The sequence below is a fragment of the Euleptes europaea genome, chromosome 9 (genome assembly GCF_029931775.1).
Source record: "Euleptes europaea isolate rEulEur1 chromosome 9, rEulEur1.hap1, whole genome shotgun sequence".
NCBI lineage: Eukaryota > Metazoa > Chordata > Lepidosauria > Squamata > Sphaerodactylidae > Euleptes > Euleptes europaea.
The window spans coordinates 40,252,150-40,274,089 of NC_079320.1; the positions used below are offsets into that span (position 1 = coordinate 40,252,150).

A 21,940-nucleotide genomic window follows, 5' to 3' on the forward strand; every position below is an offset into this window, starting at 1 on the left:
TTGAAGCCTATAAAGTTAGCCATTTAAGGCTGGATCCAGCCAACTTTTTCATTAAATCCTTCCCAATTCCCCTCCTTACTACAAGCTCCTGGCCCACGTTGGTTTTATACATGCAAATCCTATGATCCCTAGCTTAGCTTTTTTGAAACTCAAAATCTTTGCTTTTTTACCAGCTGAAAAGCTGGCAGAATCCAACCTATACAGTGCATCTGCTGTACTACTGATTTCCTTTGGTACATTCACAGTGCAATCCTAAAGAGAGTTACTCCAGTATAAGCCCATTAATTTCAATGGGCTAAGACTGGAGTAACTCTGCATAGAATTGCTGTCAGCATCATAAATCTAATAACTAGAGTACATTCAGTGTATCCATTTCTGCATACCCACAGTTGGAGACAAGGATCTCAGCCTCATATGGCCAGCCAATATACCCATTGACAAATCAGCATCTTCCTATTCCAGCTGGGTTTATCAGTCACACCTGGGATGCTAGGTAATCATCCAGAACTCCCAGATCCATGCAGGTTCATTGTTCAGCCAAAGTGAATGAATGTATTGTGTAAGAAGTGTGATTTTCACATATAGCAAACTTAACTCTTACAACTATATAGTGTAAGACATCTCTATATCATTTTCGATGAAAAGGATCTGAGCAACAGCAGCCTACAAGATGGTAGCTGAAGTCTAAAAGTAGTAAGGATATAGATTAGCTCATATTATTGCACCCCACTGCCCCATATAGTTAATTTCTTAATTCTCAACACTGGCTCTTCTGAAATTATTTTTGTAAAAGATTGTTTGTGTGTATGTGTGTCTGTTTATGTCCATCTGGGTAGTTATGATGCACTGAAATGAAGTACACTGAAAGATCTCTGTCATGAACATGAAGAAAATCTCTAAGAGCTTTAAACCACTGCTTTCAGATAGTTTATCAGAAGTAATAAAAATTGCATTAGGCGCTTCAGGATAATAGAGTTTCAATTTACAGAGGCTTTAGTTTCAGTTTACAGAGGGTTTAAAAAAAATTAATGATCTATGGTCAAGCATTAGTTCAGAGTTTTAATGTTTCATTAGTTGAAAGAGGCAATTTGTTTTTCCTTTAACATATCCTGTTAAGTAGTCTTCAAATATCACCAGCTGTGTCTCAGTTACTTAAATGATCTTTCCTCATTCTCCCCCATCAGCTTCTTTTAAATTTCTTGTCTACTACTTTTGTCAGACATGCAAGAATACCACATTAACAATACCTTACACAGGAAAAGCACTGTGATATTCCTTGTTTTCTCTAACATCCTGATGGAATGTCACAGGCCACAACGAGGCCTACAGTTTGTTGTACTTGTCTCTCTCAGTGCAATAAGGTAATCTGTGTCTGCCTTACCTGTGTAAACTGCCTTCCTGTATGTGGCAACTTAAGAGCATGGTGGTTAAAAGGATCAAGAAGAGATATGATGTAGAACAGGGACAGTTCCTTGCACCTCTACAGCAACAACGTTCAGTGAAGCCTCTGTACCTACAAGCCACCTCGGTCCTATTTTGATGCCTCAAGGATACAGTGGAACTTAGAATCATAACCAGTCTCTTAACGTAGCAGGAAATACCCTAATGATATCATGGGGTTATGGTTAAGGCCTTCAATGATCTCTTAAAAATATCTCTGTCATATACATTGTCTTGACTGATAAGCAAACAATACTGAACCATTTTAGCACTGAAGGTAATTTTTTCTCAGAATAGTCTCCTGTAGTGACCATTCTACCTAATCATTATGCAATAATGTGTAAGAGCTTGTATGCAAATCTTATTTCCTCTCCCCAATCCTTTTACCTTTCATATCAGGTATCTTTCTTTGTCTATCTACTCATTGCAAAGTACTTGGAAATATTTGAAAACAAAATAACAACCAAGGACCAGAATTGTACATATTCTCATCAATGCAAGAGAGATAAAATCAATTTTCAGTAAATCATGCAGTGATTGTGAAAAAAAATATGCTAAGATGGTACTGGGAAGCTAAGACAATGACAAATAATTTTACATATACAATAGAATAAAAACAGCCTTGACACCCACCTCTCGCAGAGGGATAATAAGGCTGCACAAATGTTCTTCCTTGCTAGTAAAACAGATGTAATTTGTAGACACAAACATCTGGCCCAAAATGTGCATTTTATTAAATGGAGTCCACAAAGTGCAATCTGTGTGTCCATCAAGTTTTTCATCTTTAGGCAACCGGAACAAAGCACGGTACCTTTCACTCTTTGCTCTGGCATCAAGATCCCTAAAACAAGCATTTACGGGTATTATTGTACATATTTAAAGTATGGCATGCATTTTCCTATAAATTATATTGCAAATTTGCTTTTTTAATAACAATTTACTAACATTAATATCTCTGTAGCACTCTGGCTATATATGCATTGCTGTGTTCCACAGTCTGAGTTTGATCTCTTGATTCATGAGTGTAAGATGGGGATATTCCCTATGTACCCCTCACCCCAACAAGCCTGCTCAACCTTAGGAAAGTTGATTCCTGGGATCATGGTACCATGTGAATCAATAATCATATGGGTACTGAGGATTCAGTGGGGAGAGGGCAAAGTAATCTCTTCTTCTCTCGTCTGTCAACACACATCTTATTTGTTTGAGTGAGTTTCAAAACCCCAGGAATCAACTTCTCCAGGTTGGATTGGACTGCTTGAGGGAAGGAAATAAGGGACAAATCTGTGTAAAATCTAACCCTTTATATTTGCATCTTCACAATAATTCTGTATGGTAGATCACTGGTATCACTGATGGAATATCCAACTGGCAGCTAGCAGCTTCCCCCAGATCATCCAGTTCATTGCTGATGGATTGGCTATGAACCCAGATCTAACACTAACCACTGCACCATGCAAGTTATTGCTATATATCTATAGCAGGATTTTCTGCTGGACCACGTACCACGGTATTTTATTATATATATTTTATATACACACTTATATGCGATGTTTGAAATTTGCCAAAAGGTGGAATTTCTAGGATACTTAAATGCAACATTCCACAAATTATCCTTTAGCAATAAGAAAATTTACAGCATTTGACTACAATATTTTGAAGTTCAAAGGATATACGCAACAAACTGTAATCTGGGTAATATGTGCAATGGGAGAAGCAGCACAGGCCCAAGGCTCTCTTCTCCTGCACCCTTCAATCAGCATCTATGGATTATGTGTGAACCAGCCCTTTCAAAAACATGGCATAATTATTTGGGCCTGGGGCTTTATGCCAACAAAAAAGAGACAAGTCCCAGTTCTAAATCTAAAGGAGAGGAGGAAAGCAAAGCAATGATAATACATTTAAGAAAAAGCAGTTACAAAGGTTGTTGGCACCAAATCCACACTCAGCTAAGGAGCTTACTGGGTGTCTCCCACCCTGCCTGACCTAAATCATAGACTGTCGTGAGGGTAGGTCACCACACATGAACTTCATGGAGGAAGTGCTGTTGAAAACGTAACAGATAGATACTCGCATTCAGGGTTAGTTTCAGTTGGGGATTCCACTGGTCTCTGAATTAAAAAGAAGCACGGAAATATACCTACCGTTTTAGGGCAGATACTTTTTTAGGGGATTTCTTTTTAAGTCTGGGCAGTGACCTGTCTTGTTCAAACCCTTCATTATCCAAGAGTTGCCTCATGGCTATATTGGCAAGTTGTTCCATTAGCTTGAATGTTTCATTGATGTTGAGGAAAACGGAAAAGAAATGCTGGCTGGACCTTGTGCTAACTTTGATCGCATCGGGTAAAAGCAGAGTCGCATTCTTCTCAAGCTGGATAATGTCAACCCACCGGATGACTAGCTTGGCTGACAAAAGAAGCAAAGTTTCAGCAGGAAAAGATCACTCCACATTTCAAAAAACAAAATAATAGACAGATCTACACACGTAAACCCTATTTTAGCACTTTAATACAGTGTCGCACCCTATCCTGGTCACGGTCCAGAGTGCAGTAACAGAAAACTGAGACAGAATCTTAAGGTAATACAAAGGTATTGTGATTACTTCATATGCAACATTGATTCAGGCATTAGGAATGTTTGTAAAATGCACATCCTGGTGCCAGGATGTTGGTGAGCTGACGGCTAGACGAAAACAACAATTATGTACGGCTAAGCACTTCTTAAGAAATGATCATGCAAATGATAAATGCTTTATCTGAACCACCCTCACCTTCTTTGGAGCAAAACTGTAGTTGTTTACATATAAAAATTATCAGTTAAATAAGAACCAGCACACTGGTTCATATTTTGTTTGTATGATGTTTCTGCTACTTTCAGCATTTGATTTCCAAGTTATCAAGTGACTACATTGGAGTAAGTGAAACACTGGAGCAATAGCAACCAATTACAAAAATAAGGATTAGGTCAATTCTCCCTCTCCTTGCCCTCCACAAAGCTTTGTTCACTGTGACATTTTCAGTAGCATACCGTATATACTCGAGTATAAGCCGAGTTTTTCAGCCCAAAAAAAGGGCTGAAAAAAGCCAACTCGGCTTATACTCGGGTCAATACGGTAGGGTAGGGGAGGGGGGAGGAGGGAGGAGGAAAACCTACCATTGCCGCCATCCTTCGCTGCCGGCCCACTCGCGTTCCCGCGGCCTGGGAGCGGCCAGCGGGGCCTGCCTGGGAGCAGGAAGGCCTCGCCGCCGCCCCCGCCCGCCGCCGGCCCGCTCTCCTGGGAGCGGCCAGCGGGGCCTGCCTGCTCCCAGGCAGGCCTCGCCGCCGCCCCCGCCGCCTACCAGCTCGCCTTCCCGCGGCCAGCGGGGCCTGCCTGGAAGCAGGCAGGCCTCGCTGCCGCCCCCGCCCCCCACCCCCCCCCCCGCCGCCGGCCCGCTCTCCTGGGAGCGGCCAGCGGGGCCTGCCTGCTCCCAGGCAGGCCTCGCCGCCGCCCCCGCCGCCTCCCCGCTCGCCTTCCCGCCGCCTCCCCGCTCGCCTTCCCGCGGCCAGCGGGGCCTGCCTGCTCCCAGGCAGGCCTCGCCGCCGCCCCCGCCCCCCCGCCGCCGGCCCGCTCTCCTGGGAGCGGCCAGCGGGGCCTGCCTGCTCCCAGGCAGGCCTCGCCGCCGCCCCCGCCCCCGCCGCCGCCCCCGCCGCCTCCCCGCTCGCCTTCCCGCGGCCTGGGAGCGGCCAGCGGGGCCTGCCTGGGAGCAGGCAGGCCTCGCCGCCGCCGCCGCCCCCCCGCCGCCGGCCCGCTCGCCTGGGAGCGGCCTGCGGGGCCTGCCTGCTCCCAGGCAGGCCTCGCCGCCGCCCCCGCCGCCTCCCCGCTCACCTTCCTGCGGCCTGGGAGCGGCCAGCGGGGCCTGCCTGGGAGCAGGCAGGCCTCGTCGCCGCCCCCCGCCACCGCCGGGCCCGCGAGGGTTCCTCCGGCCAGCAGGGGCCTCCTGCAGGTCCAGCAAGGCCGCGCCGCCATCCCCGCCGGGCCCGCGAGGGTTCTTCGGGCCGGCAGCGGCCTCCTGCAGGGCCGGGAAGGCTGCGCCGCTGCTTCCTGCCGCCGCCTCTCATGGTGAGTAGGGGGTTCAGGGGCTCTTCCCCCTCCCCCCCTTGAATGGCACTGGGGTCGGGGTGGGTTGGGGTGGGTTGGGAGGTCCCGGGAGGCCGGTGGGAGGGCGACCTGGGGCAGGGGCAAGATCTTCCCTGCGCTCTAAAATGGCGGCCGCCATTTTAGAGCGCAGCTTTACCAGAAAAGGGAATTTCTTATTGACCCTCGGCTTATATGCGGGTCAATAAGAAATTCCCTTTTCTGGCCTCAAGTTTGGGGGGGTCGGCTTATACTCGGGTCGGCTTATACCCGAGTATATACGGTACTCTGTTGAGACTCACCGCACAGTAGCATAACATGTTGCCACTACAGCCCCCAAATTAAAACCAACATGTCTCAGAACTACACAGAGGTAGGATCTTTAAAATGCACAGGCAACTAACCCTGTTGGGACATTAAACATGGCTCGACATCCTATAAGCAGCCCCACACACTACAGCAAACTCAGAGGACTTAATCTATATACTTGGAAAGGCTGCTATTTATGCTTTCATACATTAACATTTTAAGAACAGTCTTGTCTCAAATATTTGCACCACATCAATAAACACAGAACCCGCTCATACATACCTTCCCTGCCCATGAGAAAGGAATAAAAGCAGAGGTGGTTAATGCTAAGATACATCCAGCCCTGGCGTGGGACCTTCCCTTTCCAATAACTGCAAGAATAGTAATTCACCAGTTTCTCTTCCTCTGGCATTCCAAACAGTTTGTGGAACTTCACTATTGCTTCCTTAAATTTTTCAGTATCATCATCCTCTTTGATACCGTTAATTTTGTTATATTCTGCAATGATGCCCTGCAGCAGAAGATCACACAATAGAGTTGATCACAATACACATAGTGTACCTGCATACTTTGTATTTCAATACCAACAACACACACACATTTTTTGGGACAGACTGGCACTGACATGTGACTACAAGCAGATTTGCAAAACAACATATCAGTGTAGTATAGAAATGAGTACAGATGGATAAAATCTAAATTGCTACATTAACTCACAGAAGTATACATCTAATTCACAAAAGCCTTTGAACTGGGAAATCCATATGGACAGTATCCAAAGAACCACACAACTAGTTCCACACTCACAAGGAAGCTTTGGATTTAATTTAACTAGAACAACGGCACCCCCATGCTGTATAGTAAACCTACTTTTGAAATTGGTGGAATTTCAAAAGCATCTTGCAAAATGGCACTGAAGTTTGCCAGTACCAGATTTAATCAATCAGAAAACCCATTAGTCTATTACATGCATTTGGCTGGGGCTAACTCCCAAGTTTTATGGGTCTTTCAAATACAGGATGACCATAAGCCCTTCCATTACAGCCATGTTCTCGTTCCACCCTGATTGTGACCACTTTTCCCCCTCAATGAAACTCTATTTTGCCCTCCCCATTGCAGCTATCTGCTCTCCCAATTAATGCTCCTTCTCTTTTCTCCAATTGTGGCCCTCCTTTTTAGTCCCATTGGTGCCAGCAGCTTTAAAAGAAGAAAGAGTTACATCAGTATGGCACAGGTCTCTAAGCTGAGAAGTCTGAAAAGAGTACTTGGAGGAAGAAGTTCCTTTTGGCAACAGAGGATAGGACTTGCAATAATGGGTATAAATTATGGGTGGAAAGGTACTGGCTGGACATTGGGGGGATTTTTTTTAGAGTAAGAGTAGTTCAGCAGTGGAATTGGCTGCCTAGGGAGGTGGGGAGATCCCTGGCAGTCTTCAAGCAGCGGCTTGTTCAACACTTGTCAGAGATGCTCTAGGTTGATCCTGCATTGAGCATAGGCTTGGACTAGATGGCCTGTATGGCCCCTTCCAACTCTATGATTCTAAGAAGCAAATCTGAGTGCCCTATGCTCTGATTCTTCCACTGCCTCTAGGCACTTCTCTCATAGGGAAATGCAAGACTGCCCAGTGTCTGCAGTTGGGCCAGGCTGTGAATCTTTGCAGGTGCCCAACCATATCAATCCCTGGTGCTGGCTCTGCTCTTGTTTGTTCCTGAAGGAACTTTTTGGATCTCAACCTATCTCAATTATTTGATCACACTGATACATCCCTTTGACAATGAAGTATTTTCCCTCAGACTAGACTTGACCATATTTCTACAACAAACAGCATTTTGCTAAAAGCAAAATAAATGAACTAGCAGGTCAAGTATAAGAACAAACTGGATAATTAACTGTGGGGAGAATACATGTGCTACCTGTATTTTTCCTCTGACAAACGTGTTTATGTCATTTTCATTTTCAAAGATTGAAAGAGTTTGCAGTAAATTCTGTTCCAGCCATTCCCAGTGCTCAGTTATTTCTTTCCTTGAACAACCTATGACAAAAACAAAACGAACTGCTACTTTAACATCTGTGAATTGTTCATCTTAAAGCACAAAAGAATTTAATCAATTTTCTCATGGTAAATCTGATTCAGGTACCAACATGTGCATGGAAGCTGATCAAAAAGAAAGCAGGAAAGAGGAAAAACCAAAACATTAGAGTAGTTTTATCCAAAAGAACCCCACCTGACCCATGAGCTGATTAGATCACCAATTTACATTCTAGGACAACTTTTGTATGCAGACTGAATTTCCTGGATATTTTTTAAGCCTTTACTAAATTTTGTTAAAATGGTAATCTTGACTGCTGGTCATAGGGGCCAATTGGCTGGAACCAATGAATCAATCTGCTAATTGAGGAGTCTTCCTCCAGTACTTCACTAAACAAAGGCCGTATACACACTAATTGTTTGTAATGTTTAATGAAATGTCTTATCTTTTTATGTCAGCACCATTCCCCCCACCCTCGACGATGTTCCGAAGGGGAGCGTGGTTAGGGTCTTTCTACATGCTGTGCAAATGAAGTGATTCTCAAAATGGCATACAAACACAAGAAGCACACAAAAGTACCAAAGGAAAAGAACAAAAAAGTAACCTGGTGAGACGGCATCCAATCATAGAACACCATCGCACCAACATTAGAGTGCATACACAAAAACAAAACAGGGGAAGGGAAGAGGGGGGAGAATTTTGGGCATTCGCCATGTCATGAATGGCACCACGCTCCCCTTCGGAACATCACCTTTTCCCTAGAAGGTGTGGACAGGGAAAATTGTTCTTGGGGAAAACGTATACAATGGAGAAAGTGATGAAATCCAGACAGAAATTTGGAATTTGCAGCCAAATCTCGCAGGTCAAACACGAGGATAATATGCTGTAAGTGAATGGTGCAGAAATGGCCAAAATGAAATCCTCAACTCCAACCCAATTGTCGAAATCCAAGACTTTCTGAATTGTACTATTTTGGCAGCACAGCGAATGGGGGAAGGCACATTAAGCACATATTCTTATGAAACACAGGTCTTTTAATGTGGAGAAAATGTGTTGGGTTTTTTTTGGGGGGGGCAGTATAAATGTATTCAAAATTGTCCTACAAATGATTCCTACCATAAGAGGAGAGAAACCACCAACTTTTACAATCATCACATTGTGGGCTGGGGAGGAGATGAAAAGAGAATGGCTTCTGATAACCCTGCAAAAATTTCCAGTGTTGTTATCCACATCTGACAACTTATGACAACCCTGCTTTGTTTACTTATATACAAATACTCCATGATTATACCAGTGTAACAGTCCTATGGGGGACTCAAATAATACTGGAAAACTGGGATCCATGTGGTATTCCAGGCTGTCTCTATATTTATGTTTACACACTATCTTGATAGAGGAAGAAACAGCCAATAAATGACTTCAATAATACATAAAATAAAACAAATACATACAACTACCATATTTTTTGCTCCATAAGTCGCACTTTTTTCCTCCTCAAAAGTGAGGGGAAATGTCTGTGCGTCTTATGGAGCGAATGTGTGTGAATCCGGCCCCGGGGAGAAGGGCAAAGCTGCCTAGGCAGCGCAGAGCAGTTTAACCTCTCCCTGCACTTCCCGGTCCCGAGGCTCAGCTGTTGGTCTTGAAAGTTCTCCATGCTGCCATCCCAGGCAGCGCAGAGCAGTTTAAATACCCCCCGCCCGGCTTCCAGGGACTCCCTGGAAGCCGGGCGGGGGGGGGGAGTGCTCTGTGCTGCCTGGGATGGCAGTGTGGGGGAGTTTAGCGAAAAATACGGTAATTGCTCAGGAGCCAATTTAGAAAATCATGGAAGTACAAGCATAATCCATACTTAGAAAAGGAAATTGGATTGAAACCATCTTCTGTTAAGTATCTCAAAACCTGTAAATATAAAGTATAATCCAGCCAAAGTTCATTTACCGTATATACTCGGGTATAAGCCGACCCGAGTATAAGCCGACCCCCCAAATTTGAGGCCAGAAAAGGGAATTTCTTATTGACCCGCGTATAAGCCGAGGGTCAATAAGAAATTCCCTTTACCGGCAATGCTGCGCTCTAAAATGGCGGCCGCCATTTTAGAGCGCAGGGAAGATCTTGCCCCTGCCCCAGGTCGCCCTCCCACCGGCCTCCCGGGACCTCCCAACCCACCCCAACCCACCCCAACCCACTCCGACCCCAGTGCCATCCAAGGGGGGGAGGGGGAAGAGCCCCTGAACCCCTACTTACCTGAAGGGGCGGCGAATCGGCGGCGGCGGTGGGGCCTTCCTGGGCTGGCAGGAGGCCCCTCCCGGCCGGAGGAAGGCGCCCAGGCACGCAGCCGGCAGCGGCGCGGCCGGCGGGGGCCTCCTGCCTGCGCAGGCAGGCCCCTCCCGGCCAGAAAAAGGAGGCCAGGCGCGGCCGGCGTGGCGCGGCCGGCGGGGGCCTCCTGCCTGCGCAGGCAGGCCCCTCCCGGCCAGGGAAAGGCGGCCAGGCGCGCGGCCGGCGTGGCGCGGCCGGCGGGGGCCTCCGCAAGGCCCCTCCCAGCCAGAAGAAGGCGGCCAGGCGCGCGGCCGGCGTGGCGCGGCCGGCGGGGGCCTCCTGCCTGCGCAGGCAGGCCCCTTCCGGCCAGGGAAAGGCGGCCAGGCGCGCGGCCGGCGGGGGCCTCCTGCCTGCACAGGCAGGCCCCTCCCGGCCAGGGAAAGGCGGCCAGGCTGAAAAAGGCGGCCTGGGCTGAAAAACTCGGCTTATACGCGAGTATATACGGTAAGTTGCATTGAGAGAGGTGCTCTTAATATATCTGTTCAATGGGAAAGTTAAGCCTGTGCTTAAACTGCCTCCTATTTTAATTAATGTAATTTTAAAAATGCTTAACTCCAGCTAGATTATTCTTGTAAATTATCCTGCAACCCCAAATTCTTAGAGTATTAGAACATATATTCTGTAATCACTAAAGCATCAGGAAGTCATAGGTATATACAATGAGCAAATCCATTATTCCCTATGCACCACCTTATAAAGCTAACTTTGTGCAGAAATTATTTCCAGGGAACTGCAAGTATAAGCTTCCCTGACACAATTCTGCTGATAAGGAATGAGATCATTTTGAGCCATTCCAGGGAGGCCTTGCATTTCTACTCTGCACTCTGAACACAAATCATTACTGAAAGCCTACATAATTTAAACAGTCACTACAAAAGCTCATATGTGATCATCATACTGATCTTCGCTTGAGATTACTGCACAAAAATGCACGGTTATAACTCTGAATGTGACATTAAGGACTGAATTCTTCTATCTGTAGCCTTTACATACCCACAGAGAGCTCTAACACAACATATAGGTAATATAGTTAAATCACTAGAGGGATGTAAAAAGATGGCTCGTTTTCTGCTGAGCAATAAAAATGCTTTTTGTTACCACACTATCACTATTCATCTCTGCTCCGAAGTCATCTTCTAAATTACTTTTGTTTCTATATTCTTAGTTGTTTGCCCTCCTTTAAAAAGGGCATCCCTACACTTTGACAAAACAAATAAATAGTCAAGCCAAAGAGATAAAATTTTTAGACATCCTAAATGAGTTACTCAAGTCCACATTACTAGAGGGTTAACTGGCCCATAAGCAAGCTGTGGCAACATACAGATACAACCCCCTCCCTGCAAAAAAAAATGCCAATTGTGGGGAGAGAGTGGAGCATGCTGGAACTTCCTCCCAGGGTCTGCTTCATGTGGACCACTCGGCAGTCAGGTGGAGGCAGGGGTGAAGTCAGCGTGCTTGTGCTCATTCTCTCTCCCTGTGTGGTGAGTGCCCATGTGACTGGGATGCCTGCACAGGGTTACTGGGAGTGGTGGAAGCAGCCACAGATAGCCACAGATTGAACACAGTCACAGAGTCACATAGAAACAAGATGACACGAACAAACACCAGTAATGTCCCTACTGGGACACTTTAGCAAACTGATGCTTGTTGCTTACCCACAAAGCAGGATTTTTAAATCAGGTGGTTTGCAGCCCATTCTTGAGGTGGGGGGGCTGAAAGTGGTCTGGAGGCGGCATAACCCCACTGCCAGTGTAAGTGTAAGTGGCCTCTTATCACAGAATAAGAGGCACTTACGCTCGCAGCGGGGGCAGTTCTGTTGGTGCCTGGGCACCGCGGAGCTGCACGCCACTCCTCCGACGAGCAGTCTCTCCGGGACCTAAATCCTAAATCCTGGAAGAGAAATGTGGCGCCGGCGTGAGGGGGGGGCGTTCCCAGGGGCGGAGCTGATGGTAGTCAGCTTCCAAAGCCCGTCCAGCCCAGGAATGCCCCCTCCAGCAACAACGTTGCTGCACCAGGTTTTTCCTGGCACAGTATTGCTGTTTTCAATGTGGGGGGAAGCCCCATTTTCTTTTTCAAGATTTTAAAAAGGCTTTTTTAAGCCTTGCAGCGGCCAGGGAACTTCTTTGGAGGCAACTCGGCTATGCTGTCCCTGGCCGCCGCAAGCTCAGGAATGAGCTGTTAGTATCCCGGTTTGCAAGTAAGAAACAAACTGCAATACATTAAAGTACCCCTAACTCAAATGTTACATGTACTTTCTTTCCACTACATAAGAGTTCTGAATGCAGAAAGATTCTACATAGAGTTCTGAATGTAGAAAGATTATAGGGCTGGCTTCCCTCAGAACTGAGCTGAGAGAAAATGACCTAGTTGCAGCTATATCTGCAAATAGTCTGTTTTATGATGAACTTGATTCTAAGCACTTGGGGAGCTTGTGGTCACTAGTAGCACCATGGAATTCAGGGTACCCTCCCTCAAAAATTCCTCTTTCTATTCCACCTCACTCTAAATTTTCTGCCCTTCTAGTGAGTGAGAGGGTGGTGTCAGCATGCTATGGAGAAGAGGGGAAATCTCTTCCTTTCATCCTTCCTTCCTCCTTCCCCTGCAAGTGACCTAGTGCTCTTAGCACCCTGTGAATTCTGGAACCTACATTTCCCAAAATGCACCAGGCATCTGGAAGCATATTCTTGAAGAGTGAAGTGGAAATTGTTGTCTGACAAAGAATCAGAAACTTTGGGACTCACTCCCCATTTGAAGGTGGGTTTTCTGAATGGCTGAAGTTTAAATTCTGAGCCAACTTCACAAGCATCCCTAAATATGTATAGTATTTTAATAGATAGCATCCACATTTCAACTTTTATTACTTTCATATTATAAATAATTGAACTTGTCATCTTGAGAATTACAGCTGATATTATAAATATCAAATATATTATGCCTATCAAAGACAGATCAATATTATCAGCTTTTTTGGGGTTTTGGTGCAACAATCGAATGTCTGACACACTGTCAGGCTGTTATCTCGGTTTCTATGTTGCCTCTGTTCCTTTGCTGAACCGTCCAGACTTCAAGGACGGCTCCACATACCAAAGCCTGGGAACGCTACCCCTGGGAAAGTGTGCTCTGTTTATGCTTTATGTATTTTGTAATCTCCTGCCGTTTTCAAGCTTTATATTGCCAACTAACGAGCAAGAACCTCATAGCTGTCATCTTATCATCAATGCACTGTATTGCCTATTTGACCAGTAAAAGCCATCTGCTTGGATTCTAATTGTCTCTGTGGTGATTTCTGGTTCTTTGGGTCAAGAGCTTACATTAGACAAGGCCATGTGGTGCGGAGGGCGTGTGCCCAAGAGGCAATGTCGGCATCCCCCTCCCCCTCCAAATCTTCTACTGGGGGGATAGGACCGAAGTCCTGTCCATAGATTGCATAGAACGGGCTGAAACCAGTGGATTGATGTACAGCATTATTGTAAGCATATTCTGCAAAAGGCAACAGTTCTACCCAGTTATCTTGGTGGTAATTGACATAACAGCGCAAATAACATTCAAGTACAGCATTAACACGTTCGGTCTGGCCATCTGTTTGGGGATGGTATGCACTAGACAATCCTTGTTCCACCCCCACCAATTTGAGAAAAGCTTTCCAAAACTTTGCAACAAAGCTATTGCCGCGGTCACAGACTATCTTGCGCGGAAACGAATGTAGCCTAAAGACATGTGACACGAAGAGGCGGGCCACTAACGAGCAAGAACCTCATAGCTGTCATCTTATCCTCTAATGTAAGCTCTTGACCCAAAGAACCAGAAATCACCACAGAGACAATTAGAATCCAAGCAGATGGCTTTTACTGGTCAAATAGGCAATACAGTGCATTGAGGATAAGATGACAGCTATGAGGTTCTTGCTCGTTAGTTGGCAATATAAAGCTTGAAAACGGCGGGAGATTACAAAGTACACAAAGCATAAACAGAGCACACTTTCCCAGGGGTAGCGTTCCCAGGCTTTGGTATGTGGAGCCGTCCTTGAAGTCTGGACGGTTCAGCAAAGGAACAGAGGCAACATAGAAACCGAGATAACAGCCTGACACACACTAAAACCAATGGTACAATTTCATACTTGTTCCAAGAAAACGGGAACTATCACAGAGCAGCCTGAATCTGTGAAATTACTTCAAAGATCTGCTGTGAGGAGATATTTTCACATCACATTACCTTAGGATGGGAAGAAAGACAGGACACTGTAAGTATTTCATATTTTAGTCACTACCTCAAACGGATTGTCCTTTATGATAGGCAGATGCAAAGAAATAAACTGCAGTTCTTTATACCACAAGAAATAAAGCTGATGGGTGCAGACTTCTACATCTGTATAATCAAACAAACTAACCTGAAATCCCACACATACTTGGTAGTAAACCAATGGGACTTACCGGTACTTCCAAGTACATGTGCATAGGATTTGAGCGCCACATATTCTGCAAATTAGAGTTTGAAAGACTCAAAACAAGACTGCCTTATTAAAGCAATCATACAAGTGAAATGGTCACCACAAACACACAGCAAGATGAAAGGCAGCTTCCCAAGAGATCACCTCTGACTCAATTAAAACAATTTTTGTGATTTGCTTTCGCAGGTATGCAATGAAGACTTCTAAAGTAAATTACTTTAATCACAAATGCATTTATACTTTTCTGCCAAACGAAACCACAATCCCTCTCTTGCCAAACAAAAGATTTACAAAAAACTATGCGGCTATTCCAGTTAGTAATTAGGAAAAGGGGCCCAACAGAAGTGTTTGCACCAGTGTTAACCATGGTTATTGCTAACTAGTTTGAGCTCTTAACCAGCGTTTGAAATGACTGTTTGTTGCTAATTGATAATTCCGGCTAAAGTAAATGCTGACAGACATTAACCACAGTAAGCACCACTGCAAAAACTACACCATAGTTAATCTGAAAAGGAAAGGGTGACAGAAAACTCATTTTGGACAGGAAGTGAGGGAAGAGGCAGAAGGGCATGAGCTTGCAACAAACTTTTTCTGCATTAGCCATGGTTAAGAGATCAGCAACATTACTTCTACTGTAGGCCGGAGACACCAGTTCAAGTGACCTTACTAGGTTACAGGAGTTTACATGCAACAATAATTGCAAAGATGTATTGTAAACAAATGTTTGATACAAATAAATGGTCTTTATGTCTTTCCCCACTCTGGTTAATACAGGAAACTAGCTGGGACTAATTGCAGCAGCAGCACCAGCACCAGCAGCAGGAGGAGGAGGATGTCGTCGTCTTACTTGGCATTTGTCTTATAAACTGCCTTTTCTGTACCAGTACCGTAAGAAATACAGCACACAACACAATACTCCAATGAGCTACAAACTATGAGGACAGTCTAACCTCTAGTAAACTGCTCAGAGTTTATATACTCACCACAGGCAATAGTCCAGTATATCATAGAGTCCGGGGCTTGATAGAGGATTCGATATGGTGCCACCCTTGCACTAGAATCTAGTACAACATCAAGAGTGCCCACAAGAAGACCTGGAGAAAAATTAGTTTAGTTAGTGAACCATGCTGATTTCTTGTAAAGGGCATAAAAACTTGCAGCATAACAGAACATCTTACCCAAAATAGATTAATAATAAAGATAAATCTGAAATATGAGCACAAACATGAACAATAGCTAAACTGTCCTCTGGATGTAGTGTTGTTCTGTATATGAAGGTTCAGATACAAATAAAGCTTATAAAAATATGCCTGCATCTGTTTCATCACACAAGCTAAATAGAACATATATCAAGCTATTTTAAAAATAACACTTTTTTTCTGGTGAGATAAGAGAATTGTGAATTTTGACCCAGTGCTGAGAAAATCGCTTCACCTGGCCAATTTTAGAGAATGCGGTTACATCTGAAGATAACATACAATATAATTTTTGTTATCACAGGCCAGGGCCAAAGGTGCCCTTCTGCATTTCACGCACAAGGGCTGTTTGATATCCTACCCAAGAAAAGTAAAACTAAGACCTGATTTAAACATGGACAATGGCAAGACAAAATCACTTTCCCATGGAACATTGCACCCCTCCCCACAGCATCTCATTTAAACTGGGCTGCATTGCAGCTATTTGTGGCTGTGTAGTCAGGTAGCAGCCCAGTTTAAACAGGACACTCCATGAGTGCAAGATCCACGAGAAAGTAGATCTTACCAGATGCTCCACCAGCATCATATTTAAATCAAGCCTATTTTTGTGCAAACAGAAGCACTGTTAAGGCAGTGATCACCAACATACTCCTTTGCATGCCATGTCACCCACTGATATGTTTCCTGGCACCCAAATAAAGAGCCAATGTTATTTATTTTTATTTATTTCACTTATAGTCCAACTTTCTTGCTCGTAGATTTTCCCCACCTTACTAGAGCAAGAGGTGTTCAGAAGAGCTGTCTAGCAGCTGTTGTTGAAACAACTGCATCCATCTTACAAGTACATTCAGTTAACAAGTACATTCTCCCACCATTCTGAAACCGATTCCATGGCAGCCATTTTGTGGTCAGCTGTACCTCACACAGAAGCCATTTAGTGCCGGTGACCATTAATTGCTGTCAAAATCCAAAAGTGCCCACAGGCTCAACAAGCTCACAAACTCCTGTGCTACAGAATCTACCTATTACAGCTCTGTTTGATCTTATCCATCAAGTACTTGTGCAAGTGTTACACTAATGACTATTTTTCTTCTGCTCACAGTTCTTCAGATCCAGCCCAATGAAGGAGACATGTCCCTCCATTGGTCTAGAACTGAATTGTTCCTGCCCACTGGACAGGAAAAAAGTTCTGTCCCTGTAACAGAGGTTTCAGGATTGGAAACTGAAACTTTGTTAGTCTAAGCTTTTTTATGGCACTAAGTTAAACAACGTTTTTTTTTTTATTCAGCTGGGCTGGGGACTACAGGGAGGGGTGAGTTTAAACTTTGCCTTTTTAAAAACACTGGGAAGCCCAACTAAACTGAGAATTTAATTGAGGTTTGCTGGGAGAGGGTTGTGATTGTTGTGCCAGTGGGTGATTAAGGTTGATTGCTGCCTGAAAGCTTGATTTTTACCTTGTTAAGTGGGGTTGTTGTGATTGGAGCTTGTGTGTCAGAGGTGGAGGCTGTGAGCATTTCAATTCTAAGGCTCCTGCTCGCCAGAGGCTCTTGCCCTGTGGCTCTTGTTATCTTGGCAGAGTAATTCTCTCCATCCAGTTGAGTACCGAGAAACTTGAATATCTATTTCAGGGGTCTGCAAACTGCGGCTCCCGAGCCGCATGTGGCTCTTTGGCCCGTTGAGTGCGGCTCTCCAAACTTGGTTCGGAGCCCCTGTTCTTGTGCCAGCTCGCGCCGGCAGCCAGGCTGCGGAGCCGGCGCGCCTGAGAGAGCGGGCGAGTGGGCACGCTGTCTCTCCCCCCCCCCCCGCCGTGGAGAATGGCCGGGTCCCCCTTTCCCTTTCCCTCAATGGTTGGGAGGCTAAAGCCTCCCCTCTCCTCTAGCCGTGCGATTGCTGGGTGGGCGGCTCAGCAGTTCCTGCCCCCCCGCCTATCAGCTGTTGGGTGGGGCGGGCTTTTTTTGGTAGACCTGGCCTCCGGCTGAGTCCCTTTGGGAGGCCAGGTCTACCCACTGGCTTTCTTGGCGGTAGACCTGGACTCCGAGGAGGGGAAAAGTCCCCCTTCAGAAGCCAGGTCTACCAATTGGCTTATAAGGACCTCCGGAGGCCAGGTCTACTGCCAAGAAAGCCAATGGGTAGACCTGGCCTCCCAATGGGACTCCGCCAGAGGCCAGGTCTACCAATAGGCTTTTATGGCGGTAGACCAGGCCTCCAGATGAGGACTCCGGACAGGGAGGGGGAAATGGCAGGGACTTACAATTTAATTTTTATCAATAAATAAGATCACTATTAAGTATGATATCAAGTTTTATTCAGTGTACCTATAGTTTAATTAAGACTTAAAACTTTAATTAAAGTTTATCAAGTTAATAAACAGTGTACCTACCAATATAGTTTAAGTTTAAGAAATTTGGCTCTCAAAAGAAATCTCAGTCGTTGTACTGTTGATATTTGGCTCTTTTGACTAATGAGCTTGCCGACCCCTGATCTATTTGAATTAGCAGCAGATAGCTGCAGGGCAAGGAACTTCGGCGCTCAGTTCTTATTTGGTACAGGAAGAGTTCAAGAGAATAAAGGGCAGGGTTACAACACCAAAGAATAATATAATAATAAATTAATTAATTAATAAAATACCAGTTATGAAGGTAGAAAGCCAGCACGGGTCGGGGGGCTATCCAGTGTCACATGTATGATTATCTGCCTGCTGGACAGAAGTCGTGGGTGTGTGCTCAGTGCAGGGAGCTCCTGGCTCTCAGGAAGTGAGTTCACTTCCTTGAGGCCAAGGTAGCTCAACTGGATGAGCTGAGGCAGGTAGAGAGAGGGGTGACTAAGGATTCCAGGGATGAAACAGTCACATCCCAGTCCCAAAGTGACGGCAACCTGCCAGTCTCGGATGATGGAGCCCTTGGGGAAGGAGGCCGTCTCACTGAGGTTGAAGGATGTGGTACATTAGAAGGGACCTCTTTCTTGGTGGGTGAACAGATATCCTCTCGTACCGAGGATATGCCTCAGAGGGGATAGGGGCTTCTTGTAGTGGGGGATTCAATCCTTAGGAATGTAGATACCTGGGTTTCTGGCGGGTGCATGGATCGCATGGTGACTTGCCTGCCTGGTGTGAAGGTTGCGGACATTACCCGTCATATAGGTAGTCTGGTAGATAGTGCTGGGGAAGAGCCAGTGGTTGTGGTGCATGTTGACACCAATGACGTTGGGAAATGTAGTCCGGAGGTCTTGGAATCCAAATTTAGGTTGCTAGGCAGGAGACTAAAAGCCAGGACCTCCAAGGTAGCTTTCTCAGAAATCTTGCCTCTTCCACGTGCAGGACCAGCTAGGCAGGCACAGTTGGTGAGTCTCAATGTGTGAATGAGATGGTGGTGCAGGGAAGACGGCTTTAGATTTGTAAGGAACTGGGCAACATTTTGGGACAAGCCAGGCCTATACAAAAGGGATGGGCTCCACTTGAACCAGGATGGAACCAGACTGCTGGCGCGTAATATAAAAAGGGTGGCAGAGCAGCTTTTAAACTGAACCTGGGGGGAAAGCCGACAGGAGCTGAGAAGTATCCGGTTCGGGCAAACTCAGTGCACAAGGACAAAGGGAAAATTGCTTCAGATTGCCCACATAGGAATTACTTAGACATGAAAGGGAATGGAAAAAATATGATGGATAGCCACTTAAAGATGCCCAAAGGCACAAGCCAGGCAAGTCGAAAGAGAGAAACAGTGTGGAGGTGTTTCTATGCTAATGCTAGAAGCCTCCAAGCAAAAATGGGGGAATTAGAGTGCACGGTTTTAAGAGAAAACATAGATATAGTGAGCATTACAGAAACCTGGTGGAGGGGAGAGAACCAGTGGGATACAGTCATCCCTGGTTACAAACTGTATAGAAATGACAGGGAAGGGCGTATTGGAGGGAAGGTTGCTATGTATATCAAGGAAGGCATAGTGTCTAATAAGCTAGAGACCATAAAAAGGGCAGACTTGTCCACAGAATCCTTATGGGTGACAATTCCGGGCCCCAAAGGAGATTTAGTACTGGGGACGTTCTATCGGCCCCCAGACCTTATGGCTCAGGGTGATCTTGAGATGGAGAATGAAATTAGGGAAGCATGTAAAGGTAATGAAGTAGTAGTAATGGGAGACTTCAACTTCCCTCATATTGATTGGATAAATGTATGCTCCAGTCAAGCCAAAGAGATAAAAATTTTAGACATCCTAAATGACTGTGCCCTTGAACAGTTGGTCATAGACCCAACCAGAGGGGAGGCGATCCTGGATTAAATACTCTGTGGTGCTGCCAGTGACAGTGCGGGATGTGGATGTAGTTGAGCTAGTTGGCAATAGTGATCACAATGGCATCAAATTTAATTTATATGCAAGTGGGAAAGTGACTGGGAAAGTGACTGGGAAATCTCACACAATTACCTTTGACTTTAAAAGAGGGAACTTCTCTAAAATGAGAAAACTGGTAAAGAGGAAGTTGAAAGGAACAGTTAGGAGGGTTAAATCTCTTGAAAAGGCTTCGGGGTTACCCAAGTCCACATTACTAGAGGCTCAGCTAGCTTGTATACCACAGGTCAGGAAAGATAGTAATAAGCCCAAGAGGTCACCACCATGGCTAACGGGTAAGGTGAAGGAAGCAATTAGAGAAAAAAAGCCTTCCGAGACTGGAAGGTTTGCCCAAACGAGGCGAACAGAAGCAAACACAAACTTGCACAAAGGAAATGCAAGAAGATAATTAGAGATGCAAAAAGAGATTTTGAGGGGCATATTGCTAAACACATCAAAACAAACAATAAGAAATTCTTTAAGTATATTAGGAGTAGGAAACCAGCTAGGGAAGCGGTTGGACCATTGGATGACAATGGGAGTAAAGGAACTCTAAGGGAGGATAAATCGGTTGCTGAAAAAACTAAATGAATTCTTCTCATCTGTCTTCACTGTTGAAGATACAGGGCAGATTCCTTCTCCTGAACAGAGATTTTGGAGAGGGGAAAATGAGGAACTGAGGCAAATAGTGGTAACAAGGCAGGAAGTCCTAGAACGTCTAGCCAAACTGCAAACTAACAAGTCACGGAATCCGTAAGAGTGTTATGGATTCCGTGGACTGCCAAAAAAACAAATCAGTGGGTTATAGATCAAATCAAGCCTGAACTGACCCTAGAAGCTAAAATGACTAAACTGAGGCTGTCATATTTTGGTCATCTCATGAGACGACAAGAGTCACTGGAAAAGACAGTCATGCTAGGAAAAGTTGAGGGCAGCAGGAAAAGAGGAAGACCCAACAAGAAATGGATTGACTCAATAAAGGAAGCCACAGCCTTCAATTTGCAAGATCTGAACAAGGCTGTCAAAGATAGGACATTTTTGGAGGACTTTCATTCATAGAGTCGCCATGAGTCGGAAGCGACTTGACGGCACTTAACACACACACAACAAGTCACAGGGACCAGACGGTATTCATCCTAGAGTTCTTCAAGAACTCAAATGGGAAATGCTGAACTTCTAACAAAGTTATGTAATATGTCCCTTCGATCAGCCTCTGTACCAGAGGACTGGAGAATGGCCAATGTAACACCCATTTATAAAAAAGGTTCCAGGGGGGACCCAGGAAATTACAGGCTAGTTAGCTTAACATCTGTTCCGGATAAATTGGTGGAAAGCATTATTAAAGATAGAATTGTCAAGCATATAGAAGGGCAAGGTCTGCTGGGCAAAACCCAACATGGCTTCTGTAAGGGTAGGTCCTGTCTCACTAACCTAATAGAGTTTTTTGAAAGCGTCAATGAGCATGTGGACAGGAATGAGCCTGTGGATATTGTATATTTGGATTTCCAAAAAGCTTTTGACAAAGTCCCCCACCAAAGACTGCTAAGCAAACTCATAGTCATGGGATAAGAGGACAAGTCCTCTTATGGATTGAGAGCTGGCTGAAAAATAGGAAGCAGAGAGTAGGAATCAATAATCAGTTCTCCCAATGGCGGGATGTGAGCAGTGGGGTGCCTCAGGGATCTGTGTTGGGATTGGTGCTTTTCAACCTGTTCATCAATGACCTGGAGTTGGGGTTAAACAGTGAAGTAGCCAAGTTTGCAGATGAC

At 45.3% G+C, this 21,940-nt stretch overlaps 1 protein-coding gene across 1 annotated transcript in view; it reads right to left on the minus strand.

The window, feature by feature from the left end:
* The window catches only part of TBC1D9 (TBC1 domain family member 9), a 62,874-nt gene that overhangs the window by 20,509 nt on the left and 20,425 nt on the right, over positions 1 to 21,940 (minus strand). Inside the window, exons 2-6 of the mRNA XM_056855375.1 lie at positions 15,637 to 15,747; positions 7,777 to 7,895; positions 6,146 to 6,374; positions 3,585 to 3,846; positions 2,074 to 2,281 (exon numbers count right to left, since the gene is read on the minus strand). Coding sequence (XP_056711353.1) covers positions 2,074 to 2,281; positions 3,585 to 3,846; positions 6,146 to 6,374; positions 7,777 to 7,895; positions 15,637 to 15,747 — 929 coding nt within the window. The remainder of the gene's footprint in view (positions 1 to 2,073; positions 2,282 to 3,584; positions 3,847 to 6,145; positions 6,375 to 7,776; positions 7,896 to 15,636; positions 15,748 to 21,940) is intronic.